The 20,327-nt window shown below is 37.0% G+C and overlaps 3 protein-coding genes across 3 annotated transcripts; all 3 read right to left on the bottom strand.

Moving 5' to 3' along the window:
• Positions 1-5,909: 5,909 nt before the first annotated feature.
• LOC121267287 (protein FAR1-RELATED SEQUENCE 5-like) lies at positions 5,910-7,342 on the bottom strand. The gene is made up of 2 exons (XM_041171134.1): positions 6,079-7,342; positions 5,910-5,927 (listed from the first exon to the last, which is right to left on the bottom strand). The coding sequence occupies exons 1-2, from the start codon at positions 7,333-7,335 to the stop codon at positions 5,910-5,912; spliced, it is 1,275 nt and encodes a 424-aa protein (XP_041027068.1). The 5' UTR covers positions 7,336-7,342.
• Positions 7,343-7,350: 8 nt separating this feature from the next.
• Positions 7,351-8,570, bottom strand: LOC121267286 (protein FAR1-RELATED SEQUENCE 5-like). Its single transcript, XM_041171133.1, has 2 exons — positions 8,417-8,570; positions 7,351-8,148 (listed from the first exon to the last, which is right to left on the bottom strand). Exons 1-2 carry the CDS (start codon positions 8,417-8,419, stop codon positions 7,351-7,353), a joined length of 801 nt encoding a protein of 266 aa, XP_041027067.1. The 5' UTR covers positions 8,420-8,570.
• Positions 8,571-9,699: 1,129 nt separating this feature from the next.
• On the bottom strand, positions 9,700-16,307 carry LOC121267809 (protein RETICULATA, chloroplastic-like). The gene is made up of 7 exons (XM_041171873.1): positions 15,394-16,307; positions 15,156-15,254; positions 13,568-13,788; positions 13,289-13,358; positions 13,127-13,206; positions 11,463-11,527; positions 9,700-10,070 (listed from the first exon to the last, which is right to left on the bottom strand). Exons 1-7 carry the CDS (start codon positions 15,991-15,993, stop codon positions 9,877-9,879), a joined length of 1,329 nt encoding a protein of 442 aa, XP_041027807.1. The 5' UTR covers positions 15,994-16,307; the 3' UTR covers positions 9,700-9,876.
• Positions 16,308-20,327: the final 4,020 nt, after the last annotated feature.

The raw sequence follows: 20,327 nt of genomic DNA, 5'->3' as shown, positions 1-20,327 counted from the left end.
GCAATATCCGACTGATCAAAATAGGGGATAGTTTTGGCCCTTTGGGGTTGCTACAGTTACTCTATATTAATTATGGGGAGCGACTGTAGCTCAAAATTAAAAAATAGTTTTTTTTATCCCCATCGAGATTTCCTCTGCATTTCTATTCTCTCTCACATCCACTCTCATGCACTTCTTTATCATTTATAATAATTAAACATTATATATATATATATATAAATCTTAGAATTTGAAAAAAAAATGAGTTTTGAAAAAAATATTATCACTAAAAATGATAAGTTTTGAAAATGAGAAATCATTCCCGCAGGTGTCTCCTATAACATGCGTTTATTGGAAACCAATGGCCAGTTGCCACGTATGCGGCACATCAAGACGCGAAGAGACGCGTTTTACAGGGAAAACACGCCCTAACCCAAATGAAAACCTCTCTCTGCTCTCTCGAACGAAAACCCAAATGAAAACCTCTCTCTGCTCTCTGCTCTCTGCTCTCTCGAACGAAAACGAAGATGAAAACACTTCCTCTCTCTCGTCTCTCGCTCTCTCGATCCCGAAAACCTTCATAATAGACGAAAACACTCCCTCTCTCTGTGCTCTCTCTGCTCTCTTGCTCGACGGAACCTCACTCTCTCCGAATCTATGATTTTGAAGTTTATGCTCTGCTCTCTCACTCCATCTCCTCACTCTCCTTCCCTCTCGTGACCCGGGAATGACCTCGGTGGTAGTGCCGCCACGAAACCTGCAAGAAAGACGTTGAGGTAGTGCCATTTGGATTTGGATTGAAATTTTTCTTCTCCTCACAGTAGATTAGGGTTTTATTTTTTCGTATCCCTAATTTTCGGCTGATTATTTTTGTAGGTTTTTTTTACAATCTATTTCCCACAAAACCCTAACCCTCCCTCAACTCCACCTGGGAATGAAGGTAATTTTCTCCACGTTCTGATATGCAACCCAATTCAGTGTACCAATTTTTATTAGGGTTAGTAGTTCTGGAACATTTACCAGAATTGGAGAAGTCAATATGGTAATAGTAATCTTACCCCAGAAAAGGGAATGGTAAAAACCTTAGCGTATACTCATTTATGCTCCTCACAATTATTATAATTCAACTGCTCCATCTGTTATGATCTTGAATCAATTAGTGTAAGTTTTATGTTAACCAATTAGTTATGCATTTCTTGGAGGTGAGATTGGTTGTTTACAGAATTCTACCTCTTTAACCATTGATAGTTTTTGCTAAATATGAAAAATTCTAAAACTACCTCTTTAACAGAATTCTGCTAAAACTAATTGCCAAATATCAATTATCTTCAAAAGTGTTTATAGAATTATGCCTCTTTAACCTCTGAAACCGCACGTAATGGCTTAAGATTTTTTATATCGAATGTGTTCATCCTTTACACAGCCATAATTTAAGCTTTTAAGCATTATCAGGAGTGTTGGCTCGGTCTTGATATCTTTAGTTTTTCAGATAATCAATTAATTTCCCATGGTGTATTTTCCAAAATGGGGGCTTTATTCATGTTGTTTGTCACTTTATTTGTATATATTTCATGAGAAGTTCTAAATGGTATAAGGCTTCCTTGTAGAATAACTCATATTTCATGGATGTTTTGTTGTGTCTCACCTCCAACCACTTAAGCTTTGGCCAGGGGTCCAACCCCACAATTATTCATCTAAATGTTGCTTTTATTCGGTATTTGCCACCATAACTGATGTGTAAAATGCAATATAACAATGGTGCTAGTTCGAGTTCAAGTTCTTTGAGTTCAAGATCAAAAGATGAAGCTGGGTTGGATATACCACTTTGCCACTGTGGGATCCCATCAAAGCTAAGGATTTCTGTCAAAGATACTAGTTTTGGCAGACAGTTTTTCAATTGTCCAAAGTATAAGATGGACAAACAATGCGGGTTTTTTCAATGGATTGATTTTGAAATAGAACAAAACAGTTGTTGCAAAATTACATTGGAGTTAGCTCAAAGAAGGAACAACATGATCAATCAAGCACGTGTAATGGCTGAAGAAGCAAAATTCAAAGCTATAGAAAAGAAGTACAAGGAAATATTACAAATTCTATTGTTGTCATGGTTTTGTATTGTTTTGCTTTGTGCTGTAATTTTTGTGATGGTTTGAACGATAGTCATGTATGTCATGGATTATGCAGTTTAAGCTAGTTGATTGAATAGTTTTGAGACCGAATTAAGTTTGCCTTATGCTTTTGATTTTTTAAATGCTGTTGAGTACAGACTTCAAAAAGTTTATCTTTCTGTGTGCCACAAAACTCAAACAATGCTTTTTCTCACATGGGAAAAAGAAGAGTAAGACTAGCATAAGGCTGGGAAAAGTTAGATATCTTTACGACAGAGATACGTGAGTTCTAGTTGATCTTCAGGTATCACAGTTAGATAACTTAGATTTCTTTCACTCGAGCATATCTTACAAGAATCAAGATGAGAAAATGTTCTTTAGATTTTCTGTTTTCCGGACATCTGTTGAAAGTAAATGGGAAAACAAACCTCTGTTTGCTCAAACATCCACCAAAAACCAAAACCCCCGACTCCAGAATCTGATTCTCCACTACGAGACTAAAAATGTGACGCCCCAATTCCCACGTACAAAAAAAAACAAGGGAATCGTGACGTCAGGATGATGACAACACGGTCACGCATCCTAACGATAGTGCCAAGTGTGTGTACATGCAATAGTATACAATAAACAACACATCGGATAATATAAATAAGTTTACTAAGTACCAGAATTTTTAAATACAAATATTCAAAACAAATCATCTTTACAAAGTTATACAGTCATCCCAAATATATTACAATGGCAATACATAAATAATTGATAAAAAACGAATCTCGATAAACAGGAGCAATCCCAGATCACTCCGCCAACGGAGCCAAGCTAAGGCTCGTCATCCTTATCTGCATCAAAAGCTATGATACCATAAAATGGTACCACAGATAAGTATAAACCAAACAACTCTCGGGATAAAAACATAATGATGCAACCAACATGCATGCATATGATGAAATATGCATCAAATCCAAAATATCATTTTCCCTGAAAATAGATCTTTTCCAATACACGCCAAAATCTCATTTTGGCCCAAAAACAATAATCCGTCATTTTCTCAGAAAATGACCCAAGTCAATAAAACATCATTTTCCTAGAAAATGAATCACATAAAATCCTTTTATCCAACACACGCTATTTTTCCAGAAAACAGCTCATTAATCCATTAACCAATGCACCATGATCTCCCCTAGGGATCATCTGCACGTCCTGGCTTCGTAGCGATGCTCAGTTCCGCGCCCAGCGCGTTCATGGCCAAGCATCCTCTAGCCCCCGCCAGCAGAGGGGCCACAGAGTCGGCACGAGACAATCTCGTCCGATCCCGTTGTCGCCCAGCGACAACCCAAGGGACGTCACTCAGTATATTCCGCTCCCGAGTGACCAGAGGAGCTCCACCGAGATAATACCCCATCTCGGCTTGGGGTCGTGATACACACGCATCCAAAATCCTTTAACACATGAAAACCCAGTTTTCATGAAACACATGAATATGAATGCATGTACACGAAAACCCAGTTTCCTTTACAAACATGATCATGCGTGCAATATGCCATGTACATGAACAACACCATACCAACAACCAACATTTCACAATACCAACCAAACACACAACTCCATCCACAATCAATCCGACCCCCGAACTCCTCGGACTCAGTCTGGCATGTCCAACCAGATCATAATAATATGAGTTAGTGCAAAAATATATTTAAATCACGATAGTTCTTTGGAAAAATACTTACAGTGCTATATAATAATTTTCGAAGGATCACGGAGCTGTAAGAAGTGGCAACACAGCTGCAGAACAGTGCAAAATGCACTGTGGCTGTGGGTCTCAAATACCCATTTTTGAACGGAGACAAACCAAGACCTGAAATTGATAGGGTAGGGTTTAGGGATGTCGGTGAAGTTAGTGGTGGTGGTGGTTTGCCGTGGGTGGTGGTGCAAAGGGTGGTTTTAGGCCAAAAATGTCGAAATCGGAGATGGAGATAAATAGGCTTCACCGGTGACGGATCGGAGCTGGGGTTGGGTCCATTGTGTTGCTAGGAGGTCGAGGAGGAAGCAGTGAAGAGATGGTGGCCAGTGGTGGCGCGATGGCGGCGCGCGAGCACAAGAGATGTCGCGGCTTGGTGTTGGGCGTGAGGGCTATCGGCGGCGATGGAGGAGCTAGAAACGGAGGGAGGTGGTCGCCGGCCGGTGGGGAAGCTGATGGGAGGGGCGGTGTCGCGCACGGCGGCGCGACGACGGTGGGTTGGGTGAGGAAGAAGCAACGCACGGGGGAGAGAGGGAGCGGGTCGCAGCACGCGGGAGAGCAGGGGAGAGAAAAGAAAGAGAAAAGAAAAGAAAAGGGAAAAGAAAAGGGAAAAAGAAAAATGGAGGGAAAGAAATGAGGTTCAATCCCCACATCTTGGGTCACAAAAATGATCCAATGAAAATGATTTTAAAACAGCATCTCAATTAAAATAATTTAAACGTAATGATAAAATGAAAATAAAATAATTAAATCCAACAATCAATTAATTTAAAATAAAGAACAATTTAAATGCATCACAATAATAAATATTAAGAAAACACAACAAATTAATTTTCACAATTTAAAGATCATAAAATAAACCATTTAAAAATATCCGATAATTTTAAAACAAGAGAATAAAATTTTGAATTAATAAAAATAATCCTTCAATAAAAATACACTAAAATACGGGGTATTACAAAAAAGTAACTCAGGAAACTGTGAATAGTTGTGCAGTATTTACAAATTTGAAGAGGCACTTCTCCCACGCCGAGAATGCACAAACAACCCAGCTACTACCTTACCCAACTATCTTCTAATTTTTTAGTCAGTTGAAACTAGACACCGAGCTAGTAATGTGAAATCTGCTGACAACCGAAGCTTCCCCTTTCATAAACGTTTATCAAATGCCACTATTATCGTTGTTGTTGTGAGAATGTTAAGATATAAAATAAATACTACTTGAGAAACATATAAGAGCAATAATATACATTGTACGGTTTACTTTATTTATATATTTTTCTCGTACTTTAGATCCTCAAGTTTGTATAAGAACCTTAGAGGTAATTTTTCCGCTAAACCCCTTTGTAAGCTAAGTTATTGTCTTTTTTTTTTTTTTGTTATTTTTTTGTTTTATTATCGTTAGTTTGCATTTTATTTCAGATCTATGAAGTGAGAAGATCAGCCATCTTACTCTAAAAACAATTAAGTAGGAACAACGTGAGAGTTACCTTGATGGCAAGATACACAACAACATATACAATAATTTCAGAAGCATATAAGGAAACATTGCACTCCCAATACTTACAAAACATTATATAAGGAAACATTGCACTCCCAATACAAATACATATATTCAAAATAGCCAAAAATACAAATACATTAGATGCTCCAAATACATTAAGCCCATAAATTCAACATCTCCAAATTATGATCACAGACTCCATGGAAACAATGCATTTATCGGAACCAGCCATTTCCTGTAACATTAACAAAAAAAAAATTAATTAACTTCCCACAATAAGACTACCATCATGAGGTTTACATAGAACTGCCAAGCAAACAAAAGAACACCAACCTCATACTTCTTCATCAAGATCCACCATTTGTGATATGTTGTCATTTACATTTCCAACATCCCTACATGAAAGACAAAATAAGCATAAAAATGCAGTGAAGTTATTAGATTAAAATACAAACAAAAATTCGAATATTTGTACCATACCCCAATAAAGGACAGCTGTTCTTGGTATGACCCTCAATCTTACAAATGCTACAACGCCTTTTCTTCACTGATTGAGTCTCTCTTGGGTTCTTTGCTCTCAAAAATTTAGGTCTTCCTTTCGTTGGCACCCGTTGAGGATTTTGTATAGTTTGCGAGAAATTTGATATTACTTGTGATTTTAACGCAGGGGGATCGTTACGTGACATGTCTCCGCCTTCTAAATTTTGTTCTTCAATACTATCCATGAGAAGCAACTCCTTGTGTACCTTGTCCAAGGCAAGAGAAAGGTGGTCCATTTTAAACCTTGATTGTGACCCAAGTTCTGCAATATCGTAAAACTTCATCATCAAATGGCTTTTTCGCATTATCGGATCTTCTTGTGTTGAAACATGCCCATCGGGATTTGGTATTTCATGGATAGCTCGACTCTTAGCATTGATGGTCCATCGATCTAGAACATATTGATGTGACAAACTATCTAAATTTGATTTCTTCATGAATACACATAGAATATGCCTACAGAGAATATCCACAAACTCAAACATATGACATATACATATTGCCTTTGCTTCTTTACAGTCGAAAGTCACATAATAGATACGTTTGTCCTTGCTCTTAGGTGCCACCTCATACATTTTACTCTCACCCTCTTGCTGAACCTTTGCTGCTTTGTATCGTTGGCAATTGAATAGCTCGTCTTGAAAGATATTGAAGGACTTCCTTGTATACACTTTGGCCGCCTCTTCTTCAATTTCCCAACATGTTTTCAAAACCGGCCTACTCGACTTTGTTTTCACATCCTTCTCTTTTTCCTTAAAATAGCGTGCATCTAAGGCTTTCTCGTACTGATGCACAAAGTCACTCACCATCGTACTTGATCGCACATAATCCTTGAAGAATTTATTCATGCTCTCGCTCCTTTGCGTGGTTGACATCCCGACACAAAATGTCGTTCGCAAGTAAGCCGGGACCCACTTCTCCCTTCGGTTGTAAAGATTTTGGAGCCAATCATTACCTACTAGATCATACTTCACTAGTATTGAAACCCATTCCTCCTCGAACTCATCAGCTGTTATAGTATCATGGATACAATGATGAAACTCTTTTTGAAAGTCTGGAAACTTGTGATAGACATGTGCCAAATGTTCTAGAAATTTTTGTAAAATATGCCACAAGCACAACCGGTGAGTTCTATTTAGGAGTACCTTTGAAATGGCTTTGGCAATTGCTTTGTCATCATCAGTAATAATGGTTGAAGGGGCACGCCCAAACATTGTTTCCTGCCATGTTCTCAGTAACCATATATATGATTCAGCTGTCTCATTCACTAACAACGCACAACCAAACATTATGGTTTGGTGATGATGATTAACTCCTGAGAACAGCACAAATGGCATCTTATAAACATTTGTGAGGTACGTCGCATCAAATGTGACGACATCTCCGAAATATTGATATGCAGATCTACATCTAGCATCTGCCCAAAAACAGCTTCCCAAACACCCATTCTCATCGACCTGCATAGAGTACACAAACTGTCATTCAAGAAAGTATGCATACAACCTTTGTGCATCTCCCTCTTCAAATAATTTTTTTCTTTTATTTCTCAAATAATTTTCAACGTCCTTTCCAATACAACCAATATTAAAATTACCACCTGCTTCTTTGCTTAACACTGACATTATCTTCCTTGTCGGTACACCAGACTCATTCAATGTCTGAATGAGGTTTTTTTGCATGCGTGTGACTCCTCTATGTCCACGGAGCATACTGGTACTTCTTGGTGTGAGTAGCTCATGATTGTGTTGAGGGTAAAACTTGCATACTACCCACCTTTCACCATCTTTTTTTATACACATGGTAGCTTTACACCAAATTTTTGTTTCAACTAGTTCGGGAATTTGTCTTTCTTTTTGTTTGAGACTTTCACACCTAAATCCTTCCCTTGTACAAACATAGTGTACTCCAATTAATTTTTTGTCTCCTCTCGATAATTGCGTATGGTTGGTCCTTATTACAAAACCTTTTCGTCTTGCATACGCCTTGTAAAATGCTTGAGCATCCTCAACTTCATCAAATTCCTTCCCAATGAACGGTTCAAAAAGTCCACTACTAGAAGTGGAAATGACATTGACTCCATCCCCATCTTCCATATTCACTCCATCTCCATCACCATCTCCCAAATTCACGCCATCTCCCATATTCAATCCATCTCCCAAATTCACATCACATTGATTATCCACAGTTTCATCCTCAATAGTTTCATTTTCAACTTGTGGACAGTTTCTAGTCGTTACCATCTGAACATCATCACCATCCGAACTCCACCCAAAATCCTTCATCCCAACATAAAACAATGTAATCAATATTAAATTAATCCCTAAAAAATTAGAAAGTATAAAACAACTAGTGGCCGAGAGTGTTACTGGAAGTAGTTTTGCAACTTATTTTTTTATAATTGGAGCTCTAACATGGATAATCTGATGGTTTCTTGGGATGCATTTTCTGTGTGTGACAAAGTGTATAGGCATAACACAGATTTTTCATTTCATTCTAGATTACAATTGGAAACTAGAGAAAACTAGAGAATAACAAAACACATACCATATTTTGACTGGTTTGTCATTGCGCAGATGGTGATAAATCAAAGCCAAAAACCCTACAACAAATTCACGCAAAACACAGACCATTAGAATTAAGGATTACAAAAAATTAGACATGTGCCAAAAAATTAAGAATATGAGAAAATCAAAGGAAATTGGTACCTGAGTAAGGTCCTCCGACTGTGAAGTTGCAATACAAAGTTTCGGGGTCTTAGTTCCAAGTTCTTGATCAAAGTAGAGAGGGGGAATGAGAGAGAGAGAGAGATTCTGAACTTCTTCGTAGGGTTTCCGTGAGAGGGATCGAAGGGGAGAGAGGGAAGGAGAGAGAGAGAGAGATTCTGAAGCTCGGTTTAGGGTTTTCGTGAGGGAGAAGACAGATCAAAGGAGAGATATTCTAAAACTCGGTTTGGAAAGGGAAGGAGAGTGAGAGTGACGGAGAGCGAGAGAGCACAGAGAGAGCGAGAGAGCACAGATTTCGTCGAGCAGGAAGGGGAGAGAGAGTGATCCCCTGCTATGCGTGTTACGTGATTTACTGAGGAATTGTATACATGGCAGCTCGTGATTCGTCTCCGATAAATACCGTTTATAGGTGCCACTTGCCCGAAGAAGCTCTGTTTGAAAATATTACAGTTTTCAAGAGAAATAATTAATTTTTTCAAAATATTATTAGAGATTAATAGTTCAAACACAAGGAGAAAGATAAATAACTGAATAGTTAAAGAAAATCTAAAAAGAAATGAGTTAAAAAATAATAAAGAAATAATAAAAAATATTATTTTAATAGAATAGAGAAAGAATAGGAAGCAGAATGTAGAAGATTTTGGAAAGATGAATCAAATTTAAGAAAAATTTTAAGGAAAGATGATTTTTTTTAGCTAAAATTTAGGAAAAAATTTACATCTGGATGTGGATATTCTAAGATATTTTTGTTGAACATTAAAGACATAAATGGGATACTCTACTCCCATGCAGCGACGGATCGATTGAAATCATGGCCTACGTACATAGAAGAAACATTTCTCATTCCACCTTGCATCAGATAGGAATTAGCAGAACTTCATTTTCCCAGAAAAGAAAAAGATCAAGATCACCAAACAGCCATTTGCCTGCACTTTTCCTTCTCATAAACCGACCAATATCGTTCATGAGAGCTTAGTTCACGCGACGATTTAACTGGGGCACTTCGATCCTCACATACAAGAAATATGGGACCCTAGACATTCTTCAACCAAGATCATGTTGCATGCAATCTTCATCTTCCACCTATTCTGGGCAACTGAGGAATTTCAAGAATTAATTTTATTCCATCAAGAAGAAAATCGTACTAATATTCTAAACTACTTAAATGTCACAATAAAAAACCATCCAATGGATCAGAAGACTTCCATGCATCAAATTATTTTAAGTCCCCCCATTTAGGTTGTTAGAAGAGATCCTATGGAAAATAAGAAACACAAACACTTATTGCACCCCACTCCATCTAGCCCAGTCCACAAATTGCATCCCTCCAAATACATTGTTAGCAAATCGCACACCAACTGTGAAAGCCATGGCGACGGATGGAACCTGCTTTGCAATAGCCGATCGTTCTACCAAACATTCCAGTCCATTTATGATCTGATAGCGGGTGTTGGAAGAAACTGCAAGAAATACACCTGCAAGTCCGGGAGAAAATTGTAACCTACTAGCAGAACATAATAGATAGAAAACAACAACTCCCAATAATTCTAACTGAGAGTAAAGCCCAGATAGATGAAAGCTAAAACTAAATTATTACCCCTGAAATAATCTTTCTAGAAGAAGAGGTTGAACAAATTAGGAAATATGCACTGAAAAGGTACTAGGTAATAGTTAAGATGGACATATATCCAAGGAAGGTAACAGAAAGCATGTCGGTACTAATGGAAATCATCAAACCACGCACACTGGATCTTCATCTTTTTGGCAACAATACTTCCTTTGTATTGAGGTGTGAAATTCAAGGTAAGTACCTAGTTGGACTGCTGCTAGAAGCATACCATTCTCCTACTGTAAAGTCAAATTATTTCAGTTGGACCAGCAGCTTATCGTTTCACTGACCTTTAGATCAGATACATCAAACTAGTAGCAGACCATTTGCTGTGCTCTATCTAGCTTTCCTTGTTTGATAGGTATATTGGGAACAACAGATATGTGAGGCAGTCAAAACATCTAGCTAGTCACATGGTTCAGCATTCATCCAGAAAGACTATTGTTTGGCATATAAGCTAGGGCCAAGGGAATGGACAACTGTTCAAACATCATTTGCCTGTAAGGAATCTTTATGGAATAAATACCATGTCAAGCATACTTGATACATTATGCTTGCATAGTACGTCAAACTTCAAATTATTGACATTGGTTTTATATAAAAGTAATGCTATACACTACACTCTCATCCTATTTTGATTATACTAAGTGATATGTGGCACATTCATCATCATTAGATGATACAGAAGCATGTAATAAATGATCATTTAATGGTGATAAATGTGTCATATTATACTTAGTGGGATAAAAGTGGGATGGTAATATGGTGTATAGAATTTTCCTTTAAATAAACCCAAAACCCATTCTGGACAGCAAATTTTAGAAGCTTAAGGTAGACACAAATCTATGACTATAGCGTCAACGGAGCTCTCCCACTTTCTCTAAATTCCCTTGTTTTGTCTAGCAGAAAAAAAATTGAGCCTTTGACCTCACAGTCAATACATTAGATGCAAAGAATAAAAATTCGGGATTAATCAGCTTAAAGATGCAGAACATGGAAACCATATCAACTCAGATCTTGTTCAGTATATAAAATAAGCATCAAATCAAGAACTTGAGCTGCTATAAATTGGAAGAGACAAAAACAAAGAATAAGAGAAGAAGGAACCATGATTAAAGCCAGTAAAACATCAATGATGATGTTAAACAAAAGAATTTCAGGTATCCCCAAAACTGGCTAGGAACTAGCAAGAACAGTAGAATTTGCACCAGCTCATGGACACCAAAATTGCAAATCTAAACAGCTATCTAAGACATACCCCAAAGAACGGCACTCTTCAAAAGTGGTGGCACGGGAATGTCTTCTTCTGATTTCTTTACGCTCCTGACATATAAATCAAATATTTTAAGAAATGATCCATTGGAAGAAAAGGCAAACATATACTGAAAAGTTAAGCTTTAATTCATTCTTAAAAAAAAAGGAAAAACTACGATGCAGCTCAATCCTGTAAAATATATTGTTCCTTGAGCACATTTGGCATGCCATAGAGAGGCTGGATTGTATAAAGTTGTCCGTGCCTAATATTTAGCCCAATATTTGGAAGAAATAAAAAATTCCTTTGGATTTGTTAATCTTCTAGAGTGCATATATAACAGTACCATGGAGGAGGTAATGCCGGCAGATAATATCTGTACCTTATCAGTTTGCCCAAAATTTACAATCGATCACCTTGAGGTCACTGCTGATGATGTCAAGATTGCTGCCGGCATTTCAACCTTATCAGCAGCAGCTCAAGTGGTCAAAGACCAACTACTGTCCCACTTAAGCTTGTTGGCAAGGATCAACCCAAAGAAATTACACCATTGCTCATTTTCTGCTGCTGACAATCAGCCAGCAACAAAATATTCCCTAACATTTAATCAAACCCAAGTGTGTTCCAAACACTGGATAATATATTTATATTTAATTCAATCTAAACCTTTATATACAGCGTGTCAACATACTCTTTAGATATACTATTCATAACACAGGACAGTTGTGGATACTTTCTATGTATATAATTTTAATATTATATATGCAGCAATCCAATCCAAACCTTTGTATACCTATAAAGTGAACGTCAATTTTTTTTTTTACAAATACCTACAAATAAAGGTGTCGTACTTTCAAATGCATTTATTTTATTGGCACCGAGTGTTCAGGAACAAAGTCCTGACTAATCCTAAGGGTGCATAGGCACTCGGCGAGGAGTTTCTTTCTCGCAAGTGCACCTTGAGTAATTGAAAGGGAAATTCTCTAGTCCGATGGCCTCTAGAAATTGTTTGCATCCAAGGGTCAAACCTTAGACCTGTAGTGAGATATCATCAGACCAAGGCCCTTACCACCTTTGTTTTTTTTTTTTTTTTTGATAAGTCCAAGGCCCTTACCATTTGAGCTAACCCCTAGGGGTTAAATACTTTCAAATACACTTAACTTGTACCAAAAAGAAAAATCTCTACATCAAAATCACCAACAGGTATATTACACAGTTATAGTCACTTAACATGACAAAATAAGATAATGCACAAAGTCAAATTGCAGCTTCTCAGAGACCCACTTCACATTACACACAGAATAGAGAAACAGTAGCCGCAACCAACATCAGTCATACATTTCCCTTTAAGTGGAAAACAGGATGGTATGGCCTATCATGGATTACTTGCAGCAAAACCATTACAGCAAACAATATTTTCCTGACAAGCGAAGCCACATGGATGATAGTATCAGTAGTGAACCATACCAAAATCTGGAAAATGCCCAAAAGAACCTTGAAATACAAGGATTCTCAAATTATTGATGAGGAAAATCAACCTCACCCCGTCAAAAAAAAAAAAAAAAAAAAAGAGTACTTATTATGGATGCCATTCAAAATGACTGATAATACCAACTACAGAATGAAAGCAGCAAGTAAGAGGTATCGAGTGCACGATGTAGGAAGCATACCGCTTGACAGTCATGATCAAATTTGCAATGCCTTGGCCAATAATGCCACAACCAAACCCAACCGATCCATACAGGATACTCTGAAAACAGAGTTTGTAATCAACAGTATGCAGAAAAACTTCAATAATTCCACTATGATTTATAACAGATGAATATACATACCTTATAAAAGTATGCAGCAATTCTCTGTTCTAAGGTAAATCTACATCCTGGCCTTTCAGCTTCAAATACACTGATTAAGAAGATCACTTTAAAGACTTAATGAAATCTCCTTACATTGCAAAGCTGAATATGCAATTAAGATACAACAAGTATGAATATGACATCAGAATGCAAGATAAAGGATACATCCAGATCAAGAAAGTTTAAAGTGTTTCTTAATGAGGAAAAATATTTAATACAGTTCATTGTAAATTTGTAATAGCTATTTATCAAGGAAACCTGCTAGGAAGAGCTCCATAAGCATGCTGCATTCGCCCAAGAAAGCCCTTAGATATAGTTGGTCCCCCAATACGAGCATAAGGTGCCATCATACCAACCAAAGCAACACAAACCACCAACCCAACCATGAGATCTGCAACATACAACTCAAATTCTGCCCAAAAGTCTTTGCCTCTCTTTTGAACTTCCGCAAAAGTGGCACAACAAAAATCAATGACAATCTGCATCACACTAAATCCTTGATGATATGTTTCTTATACCACTATCTGGAAATGAAAAAACCACATTAAAAATGCCATAAGCTATTACACAACTGGGGGCCCCCAAGTATGACCAGTTAGAGCAAAACAGGAAGTTGGCCACAACTTTGAAATTGCCTTCAGACTCAAAAGAACAGGATGGGTGCTTGGCAGTCTAAGGCCTTGTTTGGATAATTTCATCTAATCATTACAATTTTTTCAAATTTCCAAACAAAATACAATAAACAATTCAACTTTTTCAAATCCCAAAATAAAAATAATATTCTAACTGTAAGGGGATTTTCCCCCCCTATTGGCCCATATAGCGAGCCCATAAGGGATCTCTGAGGGAGGGGGAGAGAGAGCCCGATCAAGCCCAACAACCCTGCTCTAAAAGAAGTCAGTGGACCTCTACAAAATACTCGAACCATGAGCAAAACCAACTCATGAAGCTACCATCATGTGGAAAAAACAGACAATAAAGGCAAATGGGACTTGTCGCCCTAACACCCAACTCTTCGGAACTTGCACAGGCAAGTGGGCGAGAGATGCAGGGAACCCTCAATCTCTTGACAGCAAGTATGAAGGGGCTTAATAATGAACATCCGCAAGATAAAGTGAGTCAGGGAGTCACGCCGCATTAATGACGCTGCTCCCCGGACTCTACAATGCATTAATGACGCTGCCCCAGGAGCGACGCCACATTAAAAGATTCTAACTAAGTGAACAGTTGAAGTGACATGAACTCCCTGAGGTAAGACATGGGCTGTCCCCACCCAAAAACCTAGTATAAAAGCTGACCTCCAGGTACGAAAAACTCTCTCTGATTCCTTTAACCTCTCGCACAAAGTTTTCTTTTTTTTTTTTTATAAGTAACCTCTCGCACAAACTACTAAGGAGATATACTGACTTAATCATCGGAGACTCCCCGGCCTCCATCAAGGCCCCCCACTCTCTATGTTTTCTCAAGTGTGTAGGTGTGAAGACCAAGACCCGAGTTGCTAGAACCCAGCCCAAAGGTGTACGAAACACGACGTTAATACTAACAATATTTTATTCAACTTTCAACTTTCATATCATCTTATTTCATCTCAACTTTCATCTGATCTCAATATTTTATTACAGTTTCCTACTGCATAAATGCCTTATTAAGTACTTCTATACCTTGCAGTTACATGCAATAATGGGTAATTTATTTCATGGCATCGACCAACTTAATGCATGAGTTATCTATTTATATTTTCTAGACACAAGAGTTGATTAGTAGTAGACATGGCGCAGAAGTATGTCTACCATTTAGTTACAAATACACTTGCATACAGATTAAAAGAAAATGAAGACTGACAAACCTCTGTTCCAACTTTAAAGAGAAAGGATGGATCAGCCAACATTCGATTTCGAAGCATAGAGCATGACTTCATGAGAAAGCCCAGAGGCCAGACTGACCCCTACAGTTCAAATATTAAAATTAGCAGCAAAAGAGGAGACAAAATACAATGCTTAACAACTTTCGGAGAAAAGACCTGCAAATCGCAAAAACTAAAACAGCAAGATTAAGCTGACACTCAAACGTAGAATTAGTTGTACCTGAAAATCCAAATATCTAAGGAGAAGCACTTTACGGAGCCCGACGCTCTTCGCAGCCTCTAACATATCCGAAGGAAGACTCGCCCCCCGAGCCTCCGTCTCCTTCATCACCTCCTCAAACTTCAAAACTGGCCCAAACTCCTCTTCTTCTTTGTCATTTCCATTTTCATCACCGCCACCTCCTCCTCCGCCTCCACCTCCGCCTCTACCTCCGCCATTAAATAATCTCCCATTTCCACCACTGCCACCAAGCACATCCCCATCACTCCCGCCGCTATAAGTTCTCGCTTCGTTCCCACTCTCCAAGATCCCAATACCCTTACCTACACCACTGGCACTATCGATATTGACTCCCTCTTTCGAAACGGCCACACCAGATTGCGATTCGCCACGGTGTTCTGACATTTTCACCTCAACCACGAGGCCCTGATGTTTACTCCTATTATTTCGAACTAACATTGGCAAAGCAACCTCCTTTACCACCCTCCTAAAGCCAAAGCTCTGCACAAACATACTCTGACCCCAAATCTTCCGCAGAACCACCGCGTTCGACGGACTCACGACATTTGACACTCCGAAGCTCAGTAAAAAACTCGCCATATCTCCCTCGACAATAAACTCGGAGAAAAGTCGACAAATTATTGCCGCACTCCAACAGAAAAAATAATGCCGCAGCTAACTGATTATAATAAGAACGCTATACAGGATAGGAAAACGCCGGTAAAATGAGAGAAGACGAGGGGGAGAGAAAGAAAGTGTGCACCTTGTTTGGGTACGCAGAGAGTTGAGAGGAAAATGAAGATCTTTGGTAGGTTGGTTGGTGAGGGTGGTGGCGGCTGAGACTTTGGGGGAGTAAAGAGAGCGGGAGACTCAGCAGTAACGGCTGAACCAGTGGGCTTGGAGTGCGTGTGTAGTGTATCCCAAAATTAGAGATGTCACATTCAGTCCTCGTTAATTCAAAACTTATTACAATATTTTTAAATTTTTATTAAAAATATAATAAATAATTTAATTTTTTTTTAATTTTTACATAAAATATAATAAATAATTTAATTTTTATTCTATTATTTATAAACCGTCTCAATTCTTCTTAATTTTTATTTTACTGTTCATAAACAATCACCCTGCCCTTTAATTGTTTGTGGTTAACTATTGATCTCTTGTTTTGTGGAAGTGCATTATCATTTGATTCTTAAAATTTGACTAAAATATCAGGGAAAATATCTTTTAGAATGTGTTTAAATGTTAAAATGAGTTGAGTTGAGATGATAAAATATTATTAGAATATTATTATTATTTTAGAATTTAAAAAAGTTAAATTGTTTATTATATTTTGTATTAGAATTTAAAAAAAATTATAATGATAAATTAAGATGAATTAAAAATATTTAAAGAACCAAACGAAGTCTTAAAAAAATACTTAAGAATACATATAATAAGTGTCAATAAGCTGGTAGTTCTTCGTCCATTATTTTTTCCATTTTTGCCTATGTTTTTCTATTCATTTTTCCTTTATATCCTTGATTTGCTGCGTTCATTTTTTTTTCTATTTTTGCCCTTACTTCTGCATTCGTCTATTTATATTTTCATTTTTGCCCTTACTTTTGTATTTGTTTTCCCTTTCTATTTTTTACTTCTATATTTTACAGTTCTGTCCTTAATTTTGTTAGCCTTTTTTCCAAATTTGGCACTGTTGTTCTCATTAAATTACTGTTTACTTTGACTTGCTTTTCACAACCGTTTGCACTGAATGGTTTTATGCGTAAAATTAATTTTTTTTATGAAAATACCCCTGCAGTGTGGTGTGTCTATTCTAGAATGTATTTTATCCTTCTTTTGTTTTCTACATCTTCCAAACTTCTCCAAAGTTTTGGTCTTTTCTTTATTTAATTTTTTCAGCTCGGAAGTATAAATTCTATTTCCTTTATTTTCTAACATTGGGATACATTTTTGTTTTCCCCCCCGTCTCGCACCACTTTGACCGTTTTCCGTTTGATATTGTCAGATTTATAGATATTGGATGATTTTTTGTTTTCTCCCCCTCTCGCACCGCTTCGACCGTTTGCTGTTTAGTATTGTCGAATTTACAGAAATTTATCATTTTCCTATTTCATTGCTATTAGATTCGGATGAGATTGAGATTAAATATTTCTTTTCGTTCTCTTCTGCCGCTTCCACTGTCTCACTTCATATAAGAGTGATTCTCGTCATCTTTACTTTCTACGCTATTTGCTCTTATGTTCTTCTTCTCTCTTAATTCTCACCTTTAGAATCAAGATTCTCTCATTCACATTGCACAAACGTTCAATGGCTCAAGGTTGTCAGATTTGTTCCTCGCTTTGAAATTTCAAAATTAACTAGGTATGCAGTTCTTTGCCTTTTCTTGTCAGTTAATTTTTCATTTGTTTTTAAGTATAATGAAATTGATATGCATCTATTTGTTTTTGTTTTCAATTATGCCATATACTCTATATGCTTTTATCACATGGTTCATACACATGCAAATTAAAAAAATTACAAACTACAAACTATTTATCACATGGTTGGTGGACATGCAAGTTCAAAAACTACAGACTAGACTAAAAGAATAAAATTGCCATCTAAACAGATATGATGGATATCTTACATCTTCCTACTCTTAAAATTAACTCCGTATGTAATTGTTTGCTTTTTATTGTTAGTTAATTTTTCATTGGTTTTAAATTATAATGAAACTGATATGCCTCTATTTGTTTCTATTTTCAATTACATCATATATTCTATCTGCTTTTATCAGATGGTTCATAACATTCAAATTAAAAAATTACAAACTACTTAAAGTTATTTCTTTTGTTTGCTTCCGCTGTTATACTTCAAATTAGTCTTTGATAACCAGTTTATCCCAACAAAATGGATCTGCCGAATATTGATATTAAGCTTGATGATGAGGATCAAGCCTTAATTGTATTGTGTTCATTGCCGGTTTCATTTGATAATTTTGTGAATTTGATGATGTATGGTAGAGATACTATCTCTTTGGTAGATGTAAAATTTGTTTTGAATTCTAAGAAGTTGAGAACAAAATTGGGTGTACAAGATACGAATTGTGAAAATATTTTTCTAATGGTAGATCCGGAAAAAGAAGCTCGGAAAAGAATAGAGGTAATTCCAGTGGTAGCTCTAAATGTAACAAGAAAAATGTTAAATGTCACTACTGTCATATGTTTGGTTATTATAAGAATGAGTGCCACGTAATAAAAAACAAGGAGGAAAATAAAAGTTCCTCCAATGTTGTTAGCGTTGAAGAACATTCTAACAACTTTGATTTTGTCCCAGCAATCATCGGCTCTGATGGCCATTTTAGTGACAAGTGGGTCATGGATTCAGCTTGTACGTTCCATATGTGTTCCAGGAAAAATGAGTTCACTACATATGAATCAGTCAATGGTGATTCTGTTTTAGTTAAGAATGATATGACTTGTGATATTGTTGGGATCAGTTCAGCTGAGATTGATATGTATGATGAAACCGTTAGAACTTTAATTTATCTAATGTTCGACATATTCCGTCTTTGGAGAAAAATCTTATATTTTTTGGCATTCTTGATTTCTTTGGTTACTAGTATTCAACTATAGGTGGAGTCATTCAAGTCTACAAGGGCTCTTTGGTGGCAATGACAGGGAAGAAGACAGATGATCTTTATTTTCTTCAAGGCAGTACAGTAATTGGTGGAGCTGCATCTTCAAACATTCCGAATTTAGGTATTACTTGTTTATGGCACATGTGATTGGGCCATATGGGTGAACGAGTGTGGTCATTTGTGAGTAGGCAATTTTTTGCTATGTGATTAGAAGATAGAAAAGATTGATTTTTTGTTTTCATTGTATTCTTATAAAGCACTGCAAAATCAAGTTTATTGCATTTTATTTCTTTCTGATTTTTGAGGTGCATCTTGAGTGATGTGGTGTCCTGTTTGTACTCATATTTGTTGATGACTATTTGAGAAAAAGTCTAGGTGTGTTTATTTTTTAAAATTCTTTGTTTTGTGATGTGTTTGATGTGTTCAAACACTTAAAAAGGCTAGTGATCTACATACAAGAAGGTAGAGCGTTCTTCAAATTATACAGTTTGGTCCACTCCATAGAAATGAGGTAGTTGAATGGAATGAATCGGACTCTTGTGTGAGAGCTCATAGTATGCTTTTGGGTTTGCCAGGCTTGTCTACAGATTTGGGTGAAGCGGTCAACATAGCTTGCTATTGGGTGAAACTTCTCATTTTACAGTTTTTTTTTTCAATTGTTGTTTCCACAGGAAAGGAGAGCAGGGTTATAAGAAGAATGTGGAGTTGTTATGAGAGCTTTATAATAGAATGCAGATGGTACTCTAGATCATGCTATTGAAATTAAGCATGACTTTGATTTTGGCATTGGTGCACAGTGAGAGCAGTCTACAATTTCATCTGATAGATAGAGGGGGCAGTTTGACCACTTTTGGAATATACTCATGTAGATTTTGCAATGTTCTTTGGTAGAGAATATTTATTGTTTGCCTTTATGTGTGTTCAGAAACCGTTGTTCAAGCAAGTAGTCTATTTAGGGGTGCGTTGCCTTTGTGTGAAGAGGTTGAATATTTTCATTAGGACCAAGCTTGTGATTTGGTCAAGTTGTCTATGGAATTGAAAACTTTTGGGTGGAAATTGAGTTCTTCAAGGATAGATGTTGTGTTCAGGGTTTGTGATTCACTTTAAAGATTTGTTGGAGAGGGTCGGTTTTCTAGTTAATGGATTTTTGTTTAAGCTTGACAGAATTCAAGCCAAGGTGAAGATTTGTTAAGTTTGGCTTGATTTCCTACTAAAAATATCATTTTAGAGGCTTGACTTGACTGTTGCTCGACCTTGGCTCGACTTTACTTGACTGTGGCTTAACCTTCACTCGAGCAAGAAGTCAAACTGTGAG

The sequence above is a fragment of the Juglans microcarpa x Juglans regia genome, chromosome 5S (assembly GCF_004785595.1).
Source record: "Juglans microcarpa x Juglans regia isolate MS1-56 chromosome 5S, Jm3101_v1.0, whole genome shotgun sequence".
NCBI classification, from domain to species: domain Eukaryota; kingdom Viridiplantae; phylum Streptophyta; class Magnoliopsida; order Fagales; family Juglandaceae; genus Juglans; species Juglans microcarpa x Juglans regia.
The sequence above is the reverse complement of the archived record's forward strand: the minus strand, read 5'-3'. Positions and strand labels throughout refer to the sequence as shown.